Source organism: Siniperca chuatsi, linkage group LG12, assembly GCF_020085105.1.
Source record: "Siniperca chuatsi isolate FFG_IHB_CAS linkage group LG12, ASM2008510v1, whole genome shotgun sequence".
NCBI lineage: Eukaryota > Metazoa > Chordata > Actinopteri > Centrarchiformes > Sinipercidae > Siniperca > Siniperca chuatsi.
This window is the reverse complement of record NC_058053.1, coordinates 16,388,394-16,407,000: the sequence shown is the minus strand read 5'-3', so window position 1 is coordinate 16,407,000 and position 18,607 is coordinate 16,388,394. Positions and strand designations below refer to the sequence as shown.

Here is an 18,607-nt window from a genome sequence, read left to right as displayed (position 1 = left end):
AAACTCCAAGTTGGTGCTCAAGTTCATCCTCTAACAATGAGCCACACAGTTAAGTGCATAATGTCTCACACCTGTCATACTGCTTAATGCTAATGCTAATACTCAGCATTAAGCACCTTGCTCTGCAACACATCAGCTACAATCGACAATTAAATGTCAATGCAATTTGTACTCCAAAAGGAGGAAATTTATGCTGATTTTTCCTCAAACTATTTGCCCATAGCAAACATGGCTGTAATATATAGATATAATATTGTTATATTATTATTATATTGGGTTTTTTTTTAAGGGGGTTGATTTTCTAAATGATTCTGGTTATTTTAGCTTTGTGATTTGTTTGTCTTAAAGGCTGCATTACACTTCTGAGCTTATCTGTGAATCTCTTTGGTCATCATCATATATAATGCTTTTTGATCTCAACATTTTCTCTGTCATATTGCAACAGCATATCAATACACCGTCTATCAGTATTGAGGTATGCTCAAATTGGTTTGGAGACGTGATATGGCCCAATATGGCCCGCCCCTAACACAAAGCCTTGCACGTACATTTTTGCATTGCATAGACATGTGTACCATTCACGAGGAGAGCAGCCTTCCTAATACACTGATTTTGTGAGTACATTGTGTTTAAATGTGAATACTCTTAAGTTTGATGTTTTAAAAAAAAACTAACTATAGTTTTTATATAATGTTTTTTTTCCTGGTTCTCTTCTAACGTGTGTACTCACTTCAAAAAGTCCTTTTGCTGATCTCATGATGCTAAATTCCATCCCAGTTGGAGACTATGTTGAAGAAACCTGGGGAATGCCATTCCCATGTCCATCTCCCAAGCAATGGGCTGTCTGAACTTTAGCTTGTCTTTAATATTTACAGTGTGTTTGTGTCTCTCAGAGAGGAGAGTAACTCTGGGGACTCCTTTGAATGACAGGAGAATTCAAATGGAGCACAGTGGGGGTGTGTCTGGAAATAGAGGCACATGGAAAGCAGATGGTACCTCGGTGATCCCCACATAAGGGCCAACTGGGACTAACTTGTATGTCGCAGATGATGTTACATAGTGTCTGTCTTTATTTGTAGTCTTGTCTGTCAGAGATGATGCTTAGCATCTTTCAATTTTTGCTGTCAGGAAGTTGAAGGGGGATGTTTTACTTTATTACTGTTATTTTACCGTTTATAGAGCTATATGGTTATTTTAATTGTGGCACTCATGGGGCGTATTACACATCACAAGCCTCTGGAGACACAGATAACAGACTGTGATGTAATTCGCTTATTCCAGGTCACCTTGTTTTTTGGATGCTGAGGAAATCGCAGACCTCGGTCCCACGTTACAGATGAGTCAGAATCAGAAATACTTTATTGTACTGCGCCTATGCCACAGTATTGTTTTACAAGCTTTTTGTCCTACTGCCTCTCATGCTGCCTCTCAGTCGTGTTTGTGTCTTCAGCTTTTCTCTTTGAAAAAGTTCCAATCCACAGCATTGTGTTGCTACAGGCAGAGGGATGGTCACAGAAGGAAACCTTATCCTGATGCTTTGAATTTCTGAATGGGCAGGCCTGAGAGGACACTAACCTGCCTGTGAGGACATGGGCTGGGGCTCTCGACAATCCTGCGTCTATGCTTATTTGCTGATATTGACTCTCTCTCTCTCACATACACACACACACTCTCTCTCTCTCTCTCTCTCTCTCTCTCTCTCTCTCTCTCTCTCTCTCTCTGTTGTCTGCTCTCTCTCTTCTTCCAGTACTGGCCAGCGCTCCAGCTGTAGGTGGAGCTGGCTTTCCTGGAATTGTCGGGCAACTTTTCCTGTTGTGCTTGCTACCTCTTGCACAATCTCTTGCTTAATGACAGCTCTGCTACAGGATTTACTTGCGCTGTGAAGACTTGTGCCATCTGGATGCCCATCTCTACAGCATGCTGGGTTTTATGGCTGGTGCATTTGTTGTCAAACATGTTTTCATGATTTAGGTCCGAAGTTTTCCTTCAGCAGAAATGTCTCGGCAGTACAAAGTGGGGCGAAATCCATCGGTGGGTAAACTGTGTATGAATGGGAGAGCTTTCAGGAGTAATGTACTTGGGGCTGTAATGCAGTTTGCAGTGGCTCTTTGCCACAGCGTTGTTTTACAAGATTTTTGTAACTTCAGGGTATTTTATACCATAGGCGATGACATCAGAGGATTAGCGTCTTTGCATTGTGTTTGTCATACAAAGGTCTTTGTTCATTTTGTATTTAGGACAGCCTGGTTGAAGTAACAACTTAACCTGTTTGACGAGACCTGTGCAAGTACAGTAACTACTATACTGTAGCTGATAGCTTTGCTAAAAATGATGTGATGTTGTCTCATGTGTTAAAGTAAAAACATGTCAAACAAATGGATAAAATGTTGGACTAACCCTAATTTAGTAGTTTCAGGAGCACAGTTTGGTTGCTTTGTGGAGATTAGTTTGGTTTTAGGCTACCTATATATGCATGAATTAGTTAAAAATTATACACTGCAAACATACAGTAGTGTAGTTGAAATTGAAATAAAGCGTGTAAAATTAAGAGTATCTGAAATTTTAAAGATTGCATAGTGAAGAGGTTGTCTTTGATCCTCTGTAATAACTTCTAGACACCTGCATTTGCCACTTTGTCTGTAAAGAACAAAATAGCAAAGAAACAAAGGCCTACAGATGCATCACAGTCACTAGAGACGAGTGCAACAATCGTCTCTTGTCTTGTACAGTACAGTGGGATAGCTGAATGTCTGTGAAGATTTGAATAGAATGGAAAGAACAAACCCAGGTCTGTAGCTCAGATGTAATTGCTGTATCCTCACAACTTCAAAAGGCTACTTGTGCCCGACTGTCCTGATAATGAGCTTTTGCCTTCTTCACACATAATGAGTGGAGGTAGAGAGTTCACATAGAGAGACGCTGTGAGCACAGTGTGTCCACTCGCAGCTGGGGTGTCTGACTGGCCGGGAACAAAGGCTTAGTGTCTGTGATAGCGTGGAGCCCCAGCCATCAGCAAGCAGGCCAATAGACTTCTGCTTGGCTGAGCTGTCAGTCCTCACTGGCCTGCTGGCCTAAGGAGTACAGTATAGGGAGGAATACATGGGGACAAGCTAGACTATTCCTGTGCCAAATTAAAATTCTCGACATTTGAGTTCAGCCAAATAGACACTTATAGAAATAAGTTTGATATATGTATGATATACAGACACACATTTTGTATTTATTCTTCTGCTTCCTTGTTTTATTTTCACAATTTGCTTGATTTCCATAATGAGATAAAAAAAATACTTACATGCAGTAATATTTATATTTATGTTTTCATATTCAGCTTGCAATGGAAATCAAATTAAACTCAGGATAGAGATGAATAATTTAGTTTTTATTATAAGAAGTACTTGATAATAAAGACAGAATATGCACGATGTCTGTTTAATTCACTTAATTCACATTCTAAACCTGGACATCAGGGCTGCAACAAATGATTATTTTCATTATCAATTAATCTGTTTATTATTTTCTTGATTAATCGTTTGGTCTATAGAATCTCAGAAAATAGTTAAAAATGCTTGATACATTTTCTTAAAGCCAAAGATGATATCTTCAAATAGCTTGTTTTGTCCAACCAACAGTCCAAAATCAAAAGACATTCAATGTGCTGTCACAAGATAAAGTAAAGATGAAAATCCTCACAGTTGACAATGAAACAAAGGAATGTTTGGTATTTTTGCTTGAAAAATAACCTAAGAGTATTCAATCATTATGACAGTTGCAGATTAATTTTCTGTCAGCTGATCCATCAATTAATCAAATAAGCATTTCATACATGATGCAAGGCAGCTCATTAACTCCTATTCAAGGAGTGTTTACAACCTCCCCACAGTTTAACTCTTTTCATAGCTATCCCCATTTTCTAATTAATTTCTGTGTCATCTTTACAGATAGCTGATCAGCTTCCCTGGATTTCGCTTGCAACCCCACTTTGTTTTGCCTGAAGATGGAAACACTGGAGTCGGAGCTGACCTGCCCAATTTGTCTGGAGCTCTTTGAGGACCCGCTGCTCTTACCCTGCGCTCACAGCCTTTGTTTCAACTGTGCCCATCGAATCCTGATCTCACACTGCACGCCCAGTGAGCCAATTCAGTCCATCAGCGCCTTTCAGTGCCCAACCTGTCGCTATGTCATCACCCTCAACCAGAGGGGCCTAGAGGGACTCAAACGCAACGTTACATTACAGAACATCATTGACCGTTACCAGAAGGCTTCTCTCAGCGGACCCAACTCTCCTAACGAGACTCGACGTGAGCGAGCCATCCCCGACAGCAAAGCCATGACATCTCCCGGTGACCGGGTGCAGTGTCAGTTCTGTGAGCAGGACCCTCCGCAGGATGCTGTAAAGACCTGCGTCACCTGCGAGGTGTCATACTGCGAAGAGTGTCTCAAGGCCACCCACCCCAACAAGAAGCCTTTCACTGGCCACCGTCTAATCGAGCCCTTGCTGGACTCCCATCTGCGAGGGCTCATGTGTCTGGAGCATGAGGATGAGAAGGTCAACATGTACTGTGTGACAGATGAACAGTTGATTTGTGCATTGTGCAAGCTGGTTGGCCGACACCGGGACCATCAAGTAGCAGCCCTTGGTGACCGATATGATAAACTCAAGGTAAGAAATGATCTGTAGTTGGAGGGATACTTGAAGATTAATAATGCACTGAAGAAGCCCCATGAAATTCAAAACCTCTTTACAGCGTATACAGTATCACGGTATGACAGGTACACAAGCTATTAATACATTTGCTGAATTTTATAAAAACATAAGTGAGATTTTGAGCTGCTTGTTTTTAGTGATGCAGAAATGTGCGCAGACCCTGAGATAAACCACAGTTCATCAGCAAATTGTAAAAAGTTGTGGTGATTATGTTTTTGGTCTTAACTTGTAACAACATAAACTTTATAATACAGAAATTTCAATTTATTGGAAACCAGTGTCTTGCACTGTAACACTGGTGCCTAAAATAAAATCTCATAAGTTGCTTTTCACTTTGCAACTCAGCTGACCCAGTTGTTTTACAAGAAACAAAAAACTTTTGACATTATTTTGTAGGGTTGGGTTCTGATAGCCGGTTCCATTTTCAGAGCAAAATACCTGGCTTTTTTAAGCTCCGACACTAATGAATCTCTTATCGAACCTTTTATCTCTCCTCGTTATTTTTTATTAGCAAAGACCAATGTTAAAAACATGCAGGTAACGTTAGCAGGCTTCTCATTTATAGCCGATGCTGCTGACCGTTGTTTTTGCCAGTTAAAATGACCAATATCACTGACGGTAGATTATAGATTATATAGACAGTAGATTATATCAGATGCAGCTAATTAATGTTAATTCCGTAACAGCTTCACTGAAACTTCTGTCTGTTGGTTAATGTGCTCTCTCCAAGCCGCTGACTGTGCTCCGCTAAAAATTGTTTGTGAGCGAAAAGACCACTCTGTAACATCACTACACGACCGCGAGTGAACTGTGTTAACGTTGATTAATTTAGAAGATACTACTAAAAACTGTAGTATTTCTGGCTTCTCGCCCAACAACAGGTGATCACAGATCTAAATTAAATCTCTGAGTTGTAGTTTATTATTTAATTATAATTTAATTTAATATTATTTTATGTTTTGCTGATGATGAAAGCTAAACTTAAAGGTCCAGTGTGTAACATTTAGAAGGAGCTATTGACAGAAATGACATATTTAATATTAAATATATTTATAAGCATGTTTTCATTAGTGTATAATCACCTGGAAATAAGAATCATTGTATTTTCATTACCTTAGAATAGGCCGTTTTTATCTACAGAGAGAGCGGGTCCACCTCCAGGGAGGCTGCCATGTTGCACCGCCATGTTTCTACAGTAGCCCAGAAGGGACAAACCAATCACTGGCTGTAGATAGGGCCTTTTTGTTTTTCACAAGTTGCGCGGCCACCATAGTTTCTCCTACACGAAAGGGGAGAGTGAGGCGAGCGATATTCAAATGGTTGGAAACTGCAGTTTCACTGCTAGATGCCACTAAATCTTACACATTGCTCCTTTAATTAGATGATAAGGGATTTGAAAGGATTCGGATTTGATATAATGCTATCGAACCCCAACCCTATTATTTTGTTTAAATGTATTAAATTAGACCCCTCTGTGAAGAACAACTTATGCAAATAATGCAGATGATCTGCCACTTGATAAATACAATGTAATGTTCCTTGCAAGTACAAATATGTTGATACTGCATAATGTTATGGCAAGTGAGATGCATCTGTGTTTGTTGTTTGAAATCAAATGTGAAGCAAGCAGTAGCTTTAAACAAATCTACAGCAGCACTTCACACACACTTCCTATGATAAACAATATGGAACAACTAACCCTACAAAATGACTCCTCACTCCATTAAATTCACAATAATGTGTGTGTGTTTGGTGATATTCTATATTTTTCAATATGAAATGACCAAAACCTACTGTTAATTGATCCTTGTAACAAGACTGTGTAGCCAAAGCCTGATTTAGTTTTATTCCTCTGTGCCATAGACCTCCATTGGTTGGGAGGTCCATGGGATTTGTTTACTATAAAAAATATAGCATATTGCCAGCCTTATCATTTGAAACCAAATTTATCATAAGCCTTAGACAAATAGCATAAATGAAGTGAGTTGGAGGCTGTCTCTTTCTTGGCCAGTGTTAGATGTAATGACACCCAAGGCAAGAGACTGCTTTCACAGTTTTAGGTTAAGTGGAACTGCTCACTTTTAGCAGATGGGCGATATCAATAAGGCATGAGAAGATGCTGTTAGCTGGAGCATATAAAAAAGTGGCTCTGCATTCCATCCATTATAAACGTGAATCAGCTTCTAGCATAAGAGTGAGATTTTAGCTTAGCGAGTCAGTGTTTTGCCAGCACAGTGTGGGTCTCTATCATGTCTACAGCAACATCATGGGATTTTAATTTGATTGATTTTATAGTCCACATCAAGGCAGTCATGCAGTGGAGCTTTATTGTGAAGCTTTTGACATGGAAATAGCAAGTTAGCGTTGATATATAGTAAATTCTCTCCAATAATCAAAATATTTACTATTTTAGTTTAGAATTTGTCTTTAGCTCAATTGTATTGAGCTTTTCAGTTCTGCCAAAGTTCATCCTAAGGTGTTGCCTGAGAATTGCATGGCATCCACTGCATGGAATAAAAATGAGGGTCTGCCTTGTTCTCAAAAACACTCACAGTGTCCATGCATGACTCACAAAAGGGGGGTTTACTGCGTCACAAGTAACACTCGAAACCCTTTTGTGCCCATTCCACTCACTCTTTCACAATGCTTGGTCACAGTGGAACTGGGATGCAAACAATCTTTTGCAACATTTTGGCAAGATAGGTCAGAGGACCAGTCTTAACCTGTCTTCTTTGTTTAATCATGCTGTCATTGTGCAGAAATCTCCTGGCCACTTTCTCTGTGTAGGGCGTGATCGTTCACACCAGGAGGCAGACCAGGTGATCAGCATCATTTATCTTAATTCCATATTCAGGGACAGATTTATTCTATGGAAAAACCTAAGCCTGAATGTTGCTTTTCAAGGGCTTTGTCCTTTGAAAACCAACAGAGTGAGAGTGAAATACATTCTGCGCTCATTGCAACTGGTCAGCCACATATAAGTGAAACATAGTAATGTAGCCTTGGTGGTTATTATTATTATTATAGTACTCTGTTTGTGTTTTCATTATTCAGTGTTGTAGTCAATGCATTGTTCTTTCTCTTTTAATAAGCACATTCTGCAAGTGGTTAAAGACAGTAGGGTGTTGGACTCGAGATGAAAGACTTACCAGCTATGATCTATTTTCTCTGCTGTATAATATCTTCTGTTGCTTGATGTAATTTTACAGCGGGATATATTCTACCAATTCATATTTTTATTTGTCTTTGTATCTTGTTGACCTCATATTACATGCACTTAGCTGCATTGTTAGAAGCCTCAAGTGACAGAGGAAACAGCAATTCCCATCTTAGAGAGAAATTGTTTTTTTCTCATGGCACGCAGGACAGGACCCAGGTGGCATGCAGCTGAGCTTGTTCATAGTTGCCGGTTTTTCCAAACACATGTTTACAACCACAGTGCCTCAAATTTCTCAGAAATTCCCACACAAAGGGATATTGTGACATTGTAAAGGTGTGTGTGTGTGTGTGTGTGTGTTTGTGTGTGTGTAGTCATGAATAATGCCATAATTCCTTCAGTCTGGTTTTGGCAGTATGTAACATGATCTTAGTCTGGTATTATATATATTATTATCTATCCATTGTCCATTATTTATGTCAGTTTATTCCTATTTAGGGTCAGAGGAGTGGCCGGAACATATCCCAACATGCAATGGGTGAAAGGGAGAAAGAACCTTTTGCTCACTGCATGTTCAGGAAAAACCCCAGGTTTCCAGTCCGTCACAGAGCTTATATATAAACAGACAAATGACTCATATTCACAGACAATTTAAAGTTTGAACTGAATTTGAGTTGAATGTCTTTGAGCTGTGGGAAGAAACTCATGTAAACACAGGGAGAACATGCACACTTAACAAAGAAAGCACCAGGAATGGAATTCAGACCCAGGATCAGACCTTCCTATAGCGAGGTGACAGTGCTAATCACTAAACCACAGAGCTGACATATCTAATATCAGTTGCAGTGAAAAATAGATAGTTATAGTCATGTCAAATAAAAATTTTACATACACTATACTTTCATATGACTTTGTACTTTAATTATCCCATGATAAATGTTCCCTAAAAAAATCCTACAGAATGTAGGAAAGAATTGCTACAGTATATAATTTTAAATGCAGCAAAGACCCTCAGACCTGCACCTTTGTCCTCCAGAATCAGCATATCAGATTGCACTTTAGGACCTTCCTGAACTATGAAGATTCATCTTTATTTGCTCTAATTTCATTCTAAGGTGACATATTATGAAAACGTATTGTACAGTACATGAAACACTTTTGTCTGCTAACCTGTTTCACAGAAGGCTGAATGCGTCATTGCATCCAGACCCTCCATTGTTTTCTGTTGAAAGGCAGATTATTATTATTATGTAAAAGATTACATTATACATTTTATAGCATATTGTGTATTCCACTTTTTAAAGAGGCATTTAAAAACATACAGTAGGAAACACACTAGGATGGTTATTTAGGCACCTAAATTCGCTTTCACTCCTGCCTTGACTGATAAAGTGTTACTAATATCATTAACGATGGCTCTGTTCTATTTAAGTGTCCCAGTAAATCATGACAGTATGACAGTGAGCCAGCATGCACAAAACCAGGACCCTGAAACTGAAGCAGCTAAATGGAATAAGCCGTCGTTAATTTTATTATTTACACCTGTGCTTTTCCTACTGTGACATGTCAAAATGTTTTCCATAACACTAGACAATATACAGTATAAATCTAAGTTATTCATCTTTTCTGAAGGTTTGTATACCTATATTTATTATTATTATACCTATAATAAGCTGTACATAAAAAAAATACTAATGGGCCTTTAATGAAGTGCATTTAGAGTGTTGAGTTAACGGATACTAGATAATAGTGTATATTTGTACACTAGAATACCACACTATGATATGTGTTTCTGATTCAATGAAAGCTCAAACAGCCCTCCAACAAAGTAAAAATCACAGATGTGTAACAGGGCCTGTGGTGTTCGCAGGATGAAGTGACAAACTCTGACAATGGATAAAATGTCTAATGTTGACACAGGATAAAACTCCAAGTCCTGACAGTGACCTGTGAGAGGAAGGAAGGGAGACTGGCCAAAGTAAAGGTGTGGGACCAGAAGCATTCATATACAAAAGGAAGCTGCTATTCTTTCCTCTCATCAGCTTTAAATGATTCTAGGAAAGAGACCTCCATTAGAGAGAGCTGTCTAAACACGTGAAGAGTATTAATGTTGCAGGAGAAGCCATATTTTAGGCACACTGGGAAATACAGTACACCAAAAATGTTAGCTAAGATGAACTCACTTTGTCTCTCACGCTTTCTCTCTTTTCCATTTGCTCTCCCTCTCTCTGTTTGGCCTCATGTGATGACTTGTCATATTCAAACAATCCAAATTGTGGGAAGAGTTTTAAGCTTATACATTTGGCTATATTCAACATCAGCTTGATTAATATGTTACGTTTCATGCGTCCATTTTAAAAGTTTTGACTCACCTCACCTGTACCTGCGACTCGGCATCTGAAATGGCTTTCATCACCTTCTCTTCCATATAAATAAATCATATTTGTTAGAGTGGTCAAATAAAGCTTTTCCTATTTTAGTACACAGTGACACACCCACCTTATGAAATCACAATGTGAAACATCTAACCCGAAAGAGGTCTACTCACTATTTGCTTTCTTTACAGGCCTCTCTTAACATTCTCTTCTTTTTACTATTTTCAGTATTTGATTATGTTAACAATTATATATTTGGTATTTGTGAAACATTTTTTAAAGGGGAAAGTTTTATAATGTTTCTGCTTTTAACATATGGAGATGAATTGAATATCAAATCCATCTTGGATTATATACCCTTTACCATGTGAACCTGTCAGACATCAATTCATTGCTATCTATTTTTCTTCAACCAAGTGTGTTGTGTTGCCCGAGTTAGTACAGTCATAGGCTGTGGCATACATTTTTTGACCATAGAAAATTACACATCCATTCATATATATTATTAAGTCTTTGAATAATATATGCTTGTCTTGTTTTCCAGTATGAATGATCTGAAATCAGTCTGGAAACATAGACTATAATGGTCAAAATGTGAAAGGGGGAGGGATGACTGACCTGGAGTCAACCATCCTGAAAATTGCTACGTGTACTATGAATCTGCCAGCAGAGAGCTAACTAGTTTGGGACTGAAGAAAAATAACTCATCTCAAGAAGAATATAACTAAATACAGAGTTCCTACACCTTTTCCTCAAGCACTTTTCAAGCATTTTCAAGGTGCATTTACAAGCTTTCAATCGGTTTTGTTGGAACTACGCTTTTCATTGAAATCATTGGTAGCACGCTTAAATGGAATTACGCATTAATCTTTTATTTAAGAAGAATAATACTTTATGTCTGAAGATATTTTCTACTACCACAGTACACAGTCATCATGCTACACCCAATTACAGTAGGAGATTACATTTGAAACATAAGCCTTTGATCTGAGTCAGTGATTAACACAGTCGGGGTTTAGTTGTCCAAATCACTGGCAGATGCTCTGCTAAGCTCTGTGGCCTCAATAGGCAGTATGATTTGATCTCTGGCACACAGGGAGGATTGGGGGCTCTACCCTGATCAGAGCCCAAATGTGACCAGTCATATCCAGAGGCAGCCTTGTGTGTCCTCTCCTGTGCCCATTACACTCGAGCCAGATATGGTCCTTATGTTCCCATTCACCTAAGCCTCCTCCAAGACTTTTTTTTAGATATTTACAGTTTATGGGGGGGGGGATGTGTATAATGAAATACTCTTTTTCAATTTTGTTTTGCAGCAAGCCTTGGATTCCAACCTCAGCAGTCTAATCAAGAGGACCAGTGAGCTGGAAACTCTGATGGGCAAACTTATCCAAACCTGCCAACATGTGGAGGTGAGTTTGTTTATCTGTTCCCTTTCAGGTGCAGGCTTCTTGCTTCTGTGACATTTCATGGGCAGCAACTCATTAAATTATTAACACAGTGATGAATTAGTGTATCCGAGTAGGGATTTTCATCATGTCAACAAGATTAAGTGCTCATTAGTCTATAGATCAATCATGTATATGAAATGCATGCAGTTTGCTGAAAATTTAGTATTGTCAGAGCGAATGTAGGCCACATATGTATGCATGAATTTGTAAATAAATATATAAAGTATTATGTGAGTCCTGAAAAGGCATATCAAATAAAGCATGGTCATGGTGTGTTGTTGTATTATAGTATATTGTATTTGGTTCATTGTCTCACCTCACCAAGCATTTGTAACTGACCCATGCTTAACATAGATTTAAAAAAAGTCAGCAAGCAATCTTGTTTCGGTAAATTTGAGTGTCACAACTCATCGCTGGGTGCCACATGTTCATTACAATGGATGTGATCATGCATGTGTTTGGGATAAAAAGACAGACAACTGATTGCTGCCCAACACAAGAAGGCAGATTTATCGTCTAATGTAGTTTTCCTGTCACATGGGTTTTGCATAAAATGAATTGTGCTGTCAACAATGTGTTTCAAAATGATTTAATCAAATGAACCTGCAGTTGTGCAGCAAAACATTTTTGTCAAAGTAAATTAATTGCAAGATGCTTCCGTTATTGACTGTCTCTTATCTATACTTCTGTGCTGTCTAGGTAAATGCATCGCGACAAGAAAACAAGCTGCTTGAGGAGTGTGACCTGCTGATTAATATCATACAGCAGCGAAGACAAATCATAGCTACCAAGATAAAGGAGGGAAAGGTACTGTTTATCACCTTTTGTGTCTTGATAACCTTTGTTTGTTTGTTTATCACCTTGTGCGTGTTGATAACCTTTCCTCTCCACACAGCTGACAAGCTAACTCAACACCCGAGCATGCTGTTCTTATTACAATACAGCAGTAACAATGCATGAAAAAACATGGACTGCTCAGCTTCTCAGCTTATTTTTCTCTGTCCCTAAAGCTCAGACAGGTGGCTGGTGGCAACATGTCCTCAGATCTGTTTGTATAAATTCTTTTATGTGGTATTGTATACTTGCTACCTACTGGCACCGAAATACTCACCAGACTACAGAGTTTATTGCTGTGTTTTGTCATCAGTATCAGTCCTCAGCTCTGGAGTAATTCTGGCACAGTGTCTATACATTTAATGTGCATATGCTGTGCCTCTTGAATCGCTTCCCTTCCTTTTCCCCTGTTAGATGCCATTAGAGAGGCAATGGCATGCTGTGCCATGCTCCGTGTCAGAGTAAGATCAGCCCTACTTCCTGTGATGGCCCTCTCTGGAGGAGGACTTTCCTTCCTCACCCTGTGCCTCGTGTCAGGTTCTGAAGTTGCTTTCAGCCACTAAGCCAATGAGGCACAGATGTGGGATAGGAAGGTCTGGTTACTATGGCGGTGTTATGAGGGATGTTTCATAAATACACCTCTCATGCCAGTATAGCTTATAGAACAGGTTGAAGCTCGCAGTCTTGTGGGTATTACACAACTGAAAAATCTAATTGTCAAAGGTGTAAATCAGATTTTCCCCAGTAGGATTTTCTAATTGGCGAGGTAAAATCTAATCTAGCATCTGGCAGGTTGGTGCCTCATATAGTAGGTAGTACATTGGTTGGTTATTTACCAAGCTTTTCATCTATCAACATGTCTTTTTTTCTGCCCAGTCTATGCGGCTGAGAAAACTAGCCCAGCAGATAGCTGGCTGCAAGCAGTGCATTGAGAGGTCCTCGTCCCTCATCACTCAGGCCGACCAAACTCTCAAAGAGTCAGACCACACTCGCTTCCTCCAAACGGCTAAAAGCGTCTGTGACAGGTGAGTGAACAAAGGAAGCCAACACTATCAGTAAACAATAAATATGATGTATACAACTGTCACTATCTAATAATGTACTTCTTTATTACAGAGTTTGTATGGCAACGGCATCTTCTCAAATCCTGTTACCAGAGATTAACCTGAATGACACCTTTGATACTTTTGCTTTGGACTTCACAAGGGAGAAGAAAATGCTAGAAAGCTTGGATTACCTCACAGGTGAGTGGGGTCTTGCAAGTTAAGCGCACAATAGTATTTATTGTTTGGCACAAAGCATATCTGTGAATTAACATAATCTATTGCCCGCTCAGCGTATACTGCCAGATGAGTTTAGTTACACCACAACTTTTGGGCAGTTTTTCACTCACACCCTATAATTCTTGAAGCTGGTAATTTTAGATGATTTATTGGGTTCCTTTATCCAAAGTGCATTTAAAATCATCCTCACATTATCCTTTAATTATAGATTCATACAATTTAAAGGCTTTGGCATGGATAGAAGCAGGGACTTTATATTTCAACTATGTGCCTGTTAGCGAGAAAACTAAAAAGCTCACAAATGTTAGGCTACATGAAACAGGTTTAATTGTTTATGAACAGTGCCCATTGTGCAGCGTGAATTTAACTGCATGGGGGCTGTAGCTTTAATAGCTGGAGGAACTGCAATCTAGCTTAATCACACTAAAACATAAATGAATGGTGCTATTTACCACCACTGGTCTCTGCAACATATTGTGAGGGTTTTTTTTTTTTGTTTTGTTTGTTATTTTTATGTGGCTGTGTGCAGAATAGAATCCACTCAGCTTTTATTACTGTCTTAGAACAACATTTGTCTTCTTTTTTTTTTTCTCTGATTGCAGCACCAAATCCACCAGTAATCCGTGAGGAATTATGTACAGCTTCATATGACACGATCACAGTTCACTGGACATCAGATGATGAATTCTCTGTTGTATCGTATGAACTTCAGTACGCCATCTTCACCAGCCAATCTAATGTTGTCAGTAAGTCTATATGCAGCTCTCTGGTGGAAGTACGGTATATATGTTTGTGGTGGGAAACATGACAGTGATGGAGGGATTTTAAAGGGATTTCACTGAAGGACTTTAAATTGTTTGGGGGCTATGTTACAATATCCAAACATAATATTATATTGTAGCAGCGGGAGAGGAGAGCTCTGTCCTGGCTCTTATGGGTAATGAGATGTTACCAAAATACACTGCAATTTTTGCAGTGTCTAGGAAGGGATTTGGGAAAAAACAGCTCAGTCAGACTGTATTTACATCTAGATGCACATCATAAGCTCGATATTATCTTGGGGTTGAAATGAGCAGCAGACTGTTTGAATTGATTGCTCTAACAAGGTCACAACATGCTCGATCAAGCAATTTATTCTCATCTGCCTCAATGCTCAAACACACTTGGATGAGTGGCAATGCATCTATGTTTTATGAGTCAAAAGTAGAAGCTATAGATTGAAACACTGCATGCAATTACACTGCATTGTCCCACTTCTTGATTTCAAACATCGAATGAGGCCTTAACTCAACATGAGTTTTCAAGATTGTTCTTTGTCAGTGACTCTCTGTCTGTCTGGGCTCCAGGTTTGTGTAACTCTGCTGATAGCTGGATGATTGTGCCAAACATCAAGCAAAATCACTACACTGTGCATGGGCTCCAGTGTGGCACCAAGTATGTTTTCATAGTGAAGGCCATAAACCAGGCTGGAAACCGCAGCAGTGAACCGGGGAAACTCAAGACCAACAGTATGTCATGTTTAGCAACTGTACAGCATTTATTCTGTAATTCATTATCCGTGAGAATTGTAATGCATTTTAGAAACCAGCATTATTTTTTGTTTGCCCTTTCTTTAAGGTCAACCATTCAAGTTGGACGCCAAGTCAGCTCACCGGAAGCTGCGGGTGTCCCATGACAACCTGACAGTGGAGAGGGACGAGACATCATCCAAGAAGAGCCACAGTCAGGACCGCTTCTCCAGCCACAGCAGCTACGGTGTCACAGGAAACGTCTACATCGACAGCGGCCGCCATTACTGGGAAGCTCTGATAGGAGGAAGCACATGGTAAAAACATTTACCGGTTTTCAGCCATGCTGCGCCGTGGCTCTTGGGATGGCAATGTATGTCGTTATTCGGTCCACCACTTTGGTCCAGACTGACATATTTCAATGAATATTGTATTATTATTGTATTGTTGGAGTATTAGATGGATTGCCATGAAATGTTGTACATGGTAAAAGGTAGAATCCACACTTTTTGAACTAAAGAAGAAACATGAAATTTGGTACAGACATTCATATTCCCCACAGAATGAATTGTAATAGTTTAGGTGAACCCTTAACTTCAGGTCAAAATATTAATTTGTCCAATATTTGCGGTTTATGATCAAATACCTGCAAAATAATGACATTCCCATCAGTCTCAGATGTACTTTGTGTTTAGTGGTAAACATTATATCTGCTAAACATCAGCATGTTAACATTGACATTGTGAGCATTTTGACATGCTAACTTTAGCATTTATCTCAAAGCACCGCTGTGCCTAAGTACAGACAAGTTGTGGTCTTGTTTATTTCTGTATCAGTAAAGTTTCAGGTTTACAATGCTAGACATGTAATGGTGTTTATGAAATCTCATTGGGTTTTTTTCCATTGGGCATGCAGGTTTGCAGTGGGAATTGCATACAAGTCAGCACCAAAACATGAGTGGGTTGGCAAAAACTCCGCCTCCTGGGTACTGTCTCGATGCAACAACTCGTGGGTGGTGCGTCACAACAGTAAGGAGATGCCCATTGAGCCTTCACCCCACCTGCGGCGCCTCGGAGTACTGTTGGACTATGACTCTGGATCTCTGTCTTTCTACGATGCTGTTGGCTCTCAGCACTTGTATACATTTGACATTGCCTTTGCTCAGCCCGTTTGCCCTGTGTTCAACGTGTGGAACAGGTGTTTAACAGTCCTCACTGGACTGCCCATCCCAGATCACTTAGAGGGGACAGACTACACCAACTGACAAAACCTGTCCTGCTAGATTTTCTTTGTGTACCCAAAAAGAGACCAGACTGCCTGCACCTCATTGTTTACAAGCATAAGTAGATGTATTTCTTTGCTTTGCACATGTATATACATTACACTGCTGGATGGTTTAAAGGGTTTGCTTACAGTTTGAAATTCATGGAGATATTTTCAAATAGGCTTTTTTTATTTCCAAATTTATATTACATGCGTTCATGTGTTGTTAAGTATGATTATAAACCTTTAAGTGCAAGTGACATGTGGATTCTCTGACTCTAATGTTTCTGGAAGGTTGTATTATAGGCTATTTTAAATGTAATGTTTTTTTGAAAGATTTTTTTAAGTCATAGCACTTTGAGAGGACAAAGCTGTCCCTATAAAATGTATTTCTAAGCCACTTGTACCATAATGCAAACGTGTCCTTGTCATTGTTTTGTAAGGAAAAAACACTTAAATAGATAACAACAGTTAACAACAGTTTCACTTAGAAATTTTTATGTGAAATCAATTTAGCGATTTTCAAATATTTATTGTCTGTAAATGCTTGAGTACAGTTCAGCATTATAAGATCATTCACCTTCAAAAGAGCTCTTCATCACAATTTTTACATTTAAGTTTCTCTCTGACAAGATGTAATAAAAGTGACTTCATTTGATTATCTGTGTGACTTGTCCTCCTCATTTTAAGACATACTGAATGCCAGTGATCTCAGTGAGATGATAATTTAATACACTGTACACTTGTTGTTTATACTCATTTATACTTGATCTCATTAAAGCTCGAACAAGCTCTCACAACACCACAGTGAAAAGAAAACACCACCACCATAGAGAGAAGTGTCAGTCGTGCTTTACAGGACTCACTCTGACCCACACTGAGCCAAAATACAACTTCTGACAAGATTTGCTCTGACATCTCTTTTTGTTCTGGAGTAACGTGGCTTGAATTCTGCAGCATCTCCTTTCAACTAAAGTAGACAAGAGCAAAAAGAAAAAAAAATCTGAACTCTGTGTGACCTCTCTGTGAGACACCCTGCAGACATAGCTGTTAAAGGTGAACACGACCTCCTCCTTGTAATGCCACCAGGATTTTGTCGGATTTTGAGATGTGTACATTTTTGTGTGTAAAGAAATACTGGAAGCCATTTGTGTAATCATAATTAATCTCTACATAGTTCTGGTTTTGCTATAATTTTAGCTCTTTAAGTGAAAAATAAAAATTATAACCTATTTTTAAAAAGTTTTAATAAACTTTTTTAAAAATGTGTCATTAACAGTTTCATATAGAAACGATTTTGTAAAAAGATTAAACCTAAAAAGTATTTTTAATTATCTAATTTTTAATTAGGTAATAAAATGTTTTCCTAATGTAGGGATCAGTTGGTGTGCATAAGTTAATATATAATTTGGTTAATAAAAAATGCCCTAAGACCATAGAAGCATAATGCAAAAGATTACAATTCTGTTTAGTATCATTTTATCACATACATGTTGTAGAAAAGATGTAAAATATAAATGTTTTTCTCAAGACAATGAACCATTGATTGTGAGGTCTTGCAAAGATTTAATCACTTACAGTATATTGAAACAAAAAAAACTGTAAACATATTTGTCCAGTGTCTGCTTTCCATTATGAGATTAAAAATAAGACCTTGTGGCAAAGAACACAAATAGACAAAGACACTATTTTCTTCTGTGCTTTTGTCTTCTACATGCCTAAAAAAAAGACAGACATAGTCTGGCAGACATTAAAGGCTCTGTATGTGGGGGAATAAGACACATTATATTTACATATGTGACTTACACAGAGTCTGATCAAATGCTTTACTCTGAGTGAGTACTATAAAATAAACAAAATTGCAGACACAATGAAAAAGTGTTAAGTTGAAGTATTAAAGATGTGCCCCAGGGCTCCACCTGCTGGTTTTGTATTTTCTGTGATAAATTATTATGCTGCCAGAGGCCATATCTGTCCCACCCAGAAATCCCATCTATCATGTTGGTCTATTTGTCTTGGGGTGATAGTTTA

General features: G+C 38.7%; 1 protein-coding gene across 5 annotated transcripts in view; it reads left to right on the top strand.

Annotated features, from left to right (window-relative positions):
* mid1 (midline 1) overlaps positions 1–17,234 on the top strand; it is a 28,045-nt gene extending 10,811 nt beyond the window's left edge. For 4 of the 5 annotated variants that reach the window (XM_044217145.1, XM_044217143.1, XM_044217144.1 and 1 more), the window contains exons 2-10: positions 3,939–4,660; positions 11,554–11,649; positions 12,388–12,495; positions 13,399–13,547; positions 13,639–13,766; positions 14,408–14,551; positions 15,152–15,313; positions 15,423–15,630; positions 16,229–17,234. In XM_044217145.1, coding sequence (XP_044073080.1) covers positions 3,995–4,660; positions 11,554–11,649; positions 12,388–12,495; positions 13,399–13,547; positions 13,639–13,766; positions 14,408–14,551; positions 15,152–15,313; positions 15,423–15,630; positions 16,229–16,577 — 2,010 coding nt within the window. In that variant the 5' untranslated portion in view covers positions 3,939–3,994 and the 3' untranslated portion in view covers positions 16,578–17,234. Of the gene's footprint in view, positions 1–1,787; positions 2,032–3,938; positions 4,661–11,553; positions 11,650–12,387; positions 12,496–13,398; positions 13,548–13,638; positions 13,767–14,407; positions 14,552–15,151; positions 15,314–15,422; positions 15,631–16,228 lie in introns of those variants that run through there. The other variant, XM_044217141.1, reaches the window with a different exon arrangement.
* The last annotated feature ends 1,373 nt before the right edge of the window (positions 17,235–18,607 follow it).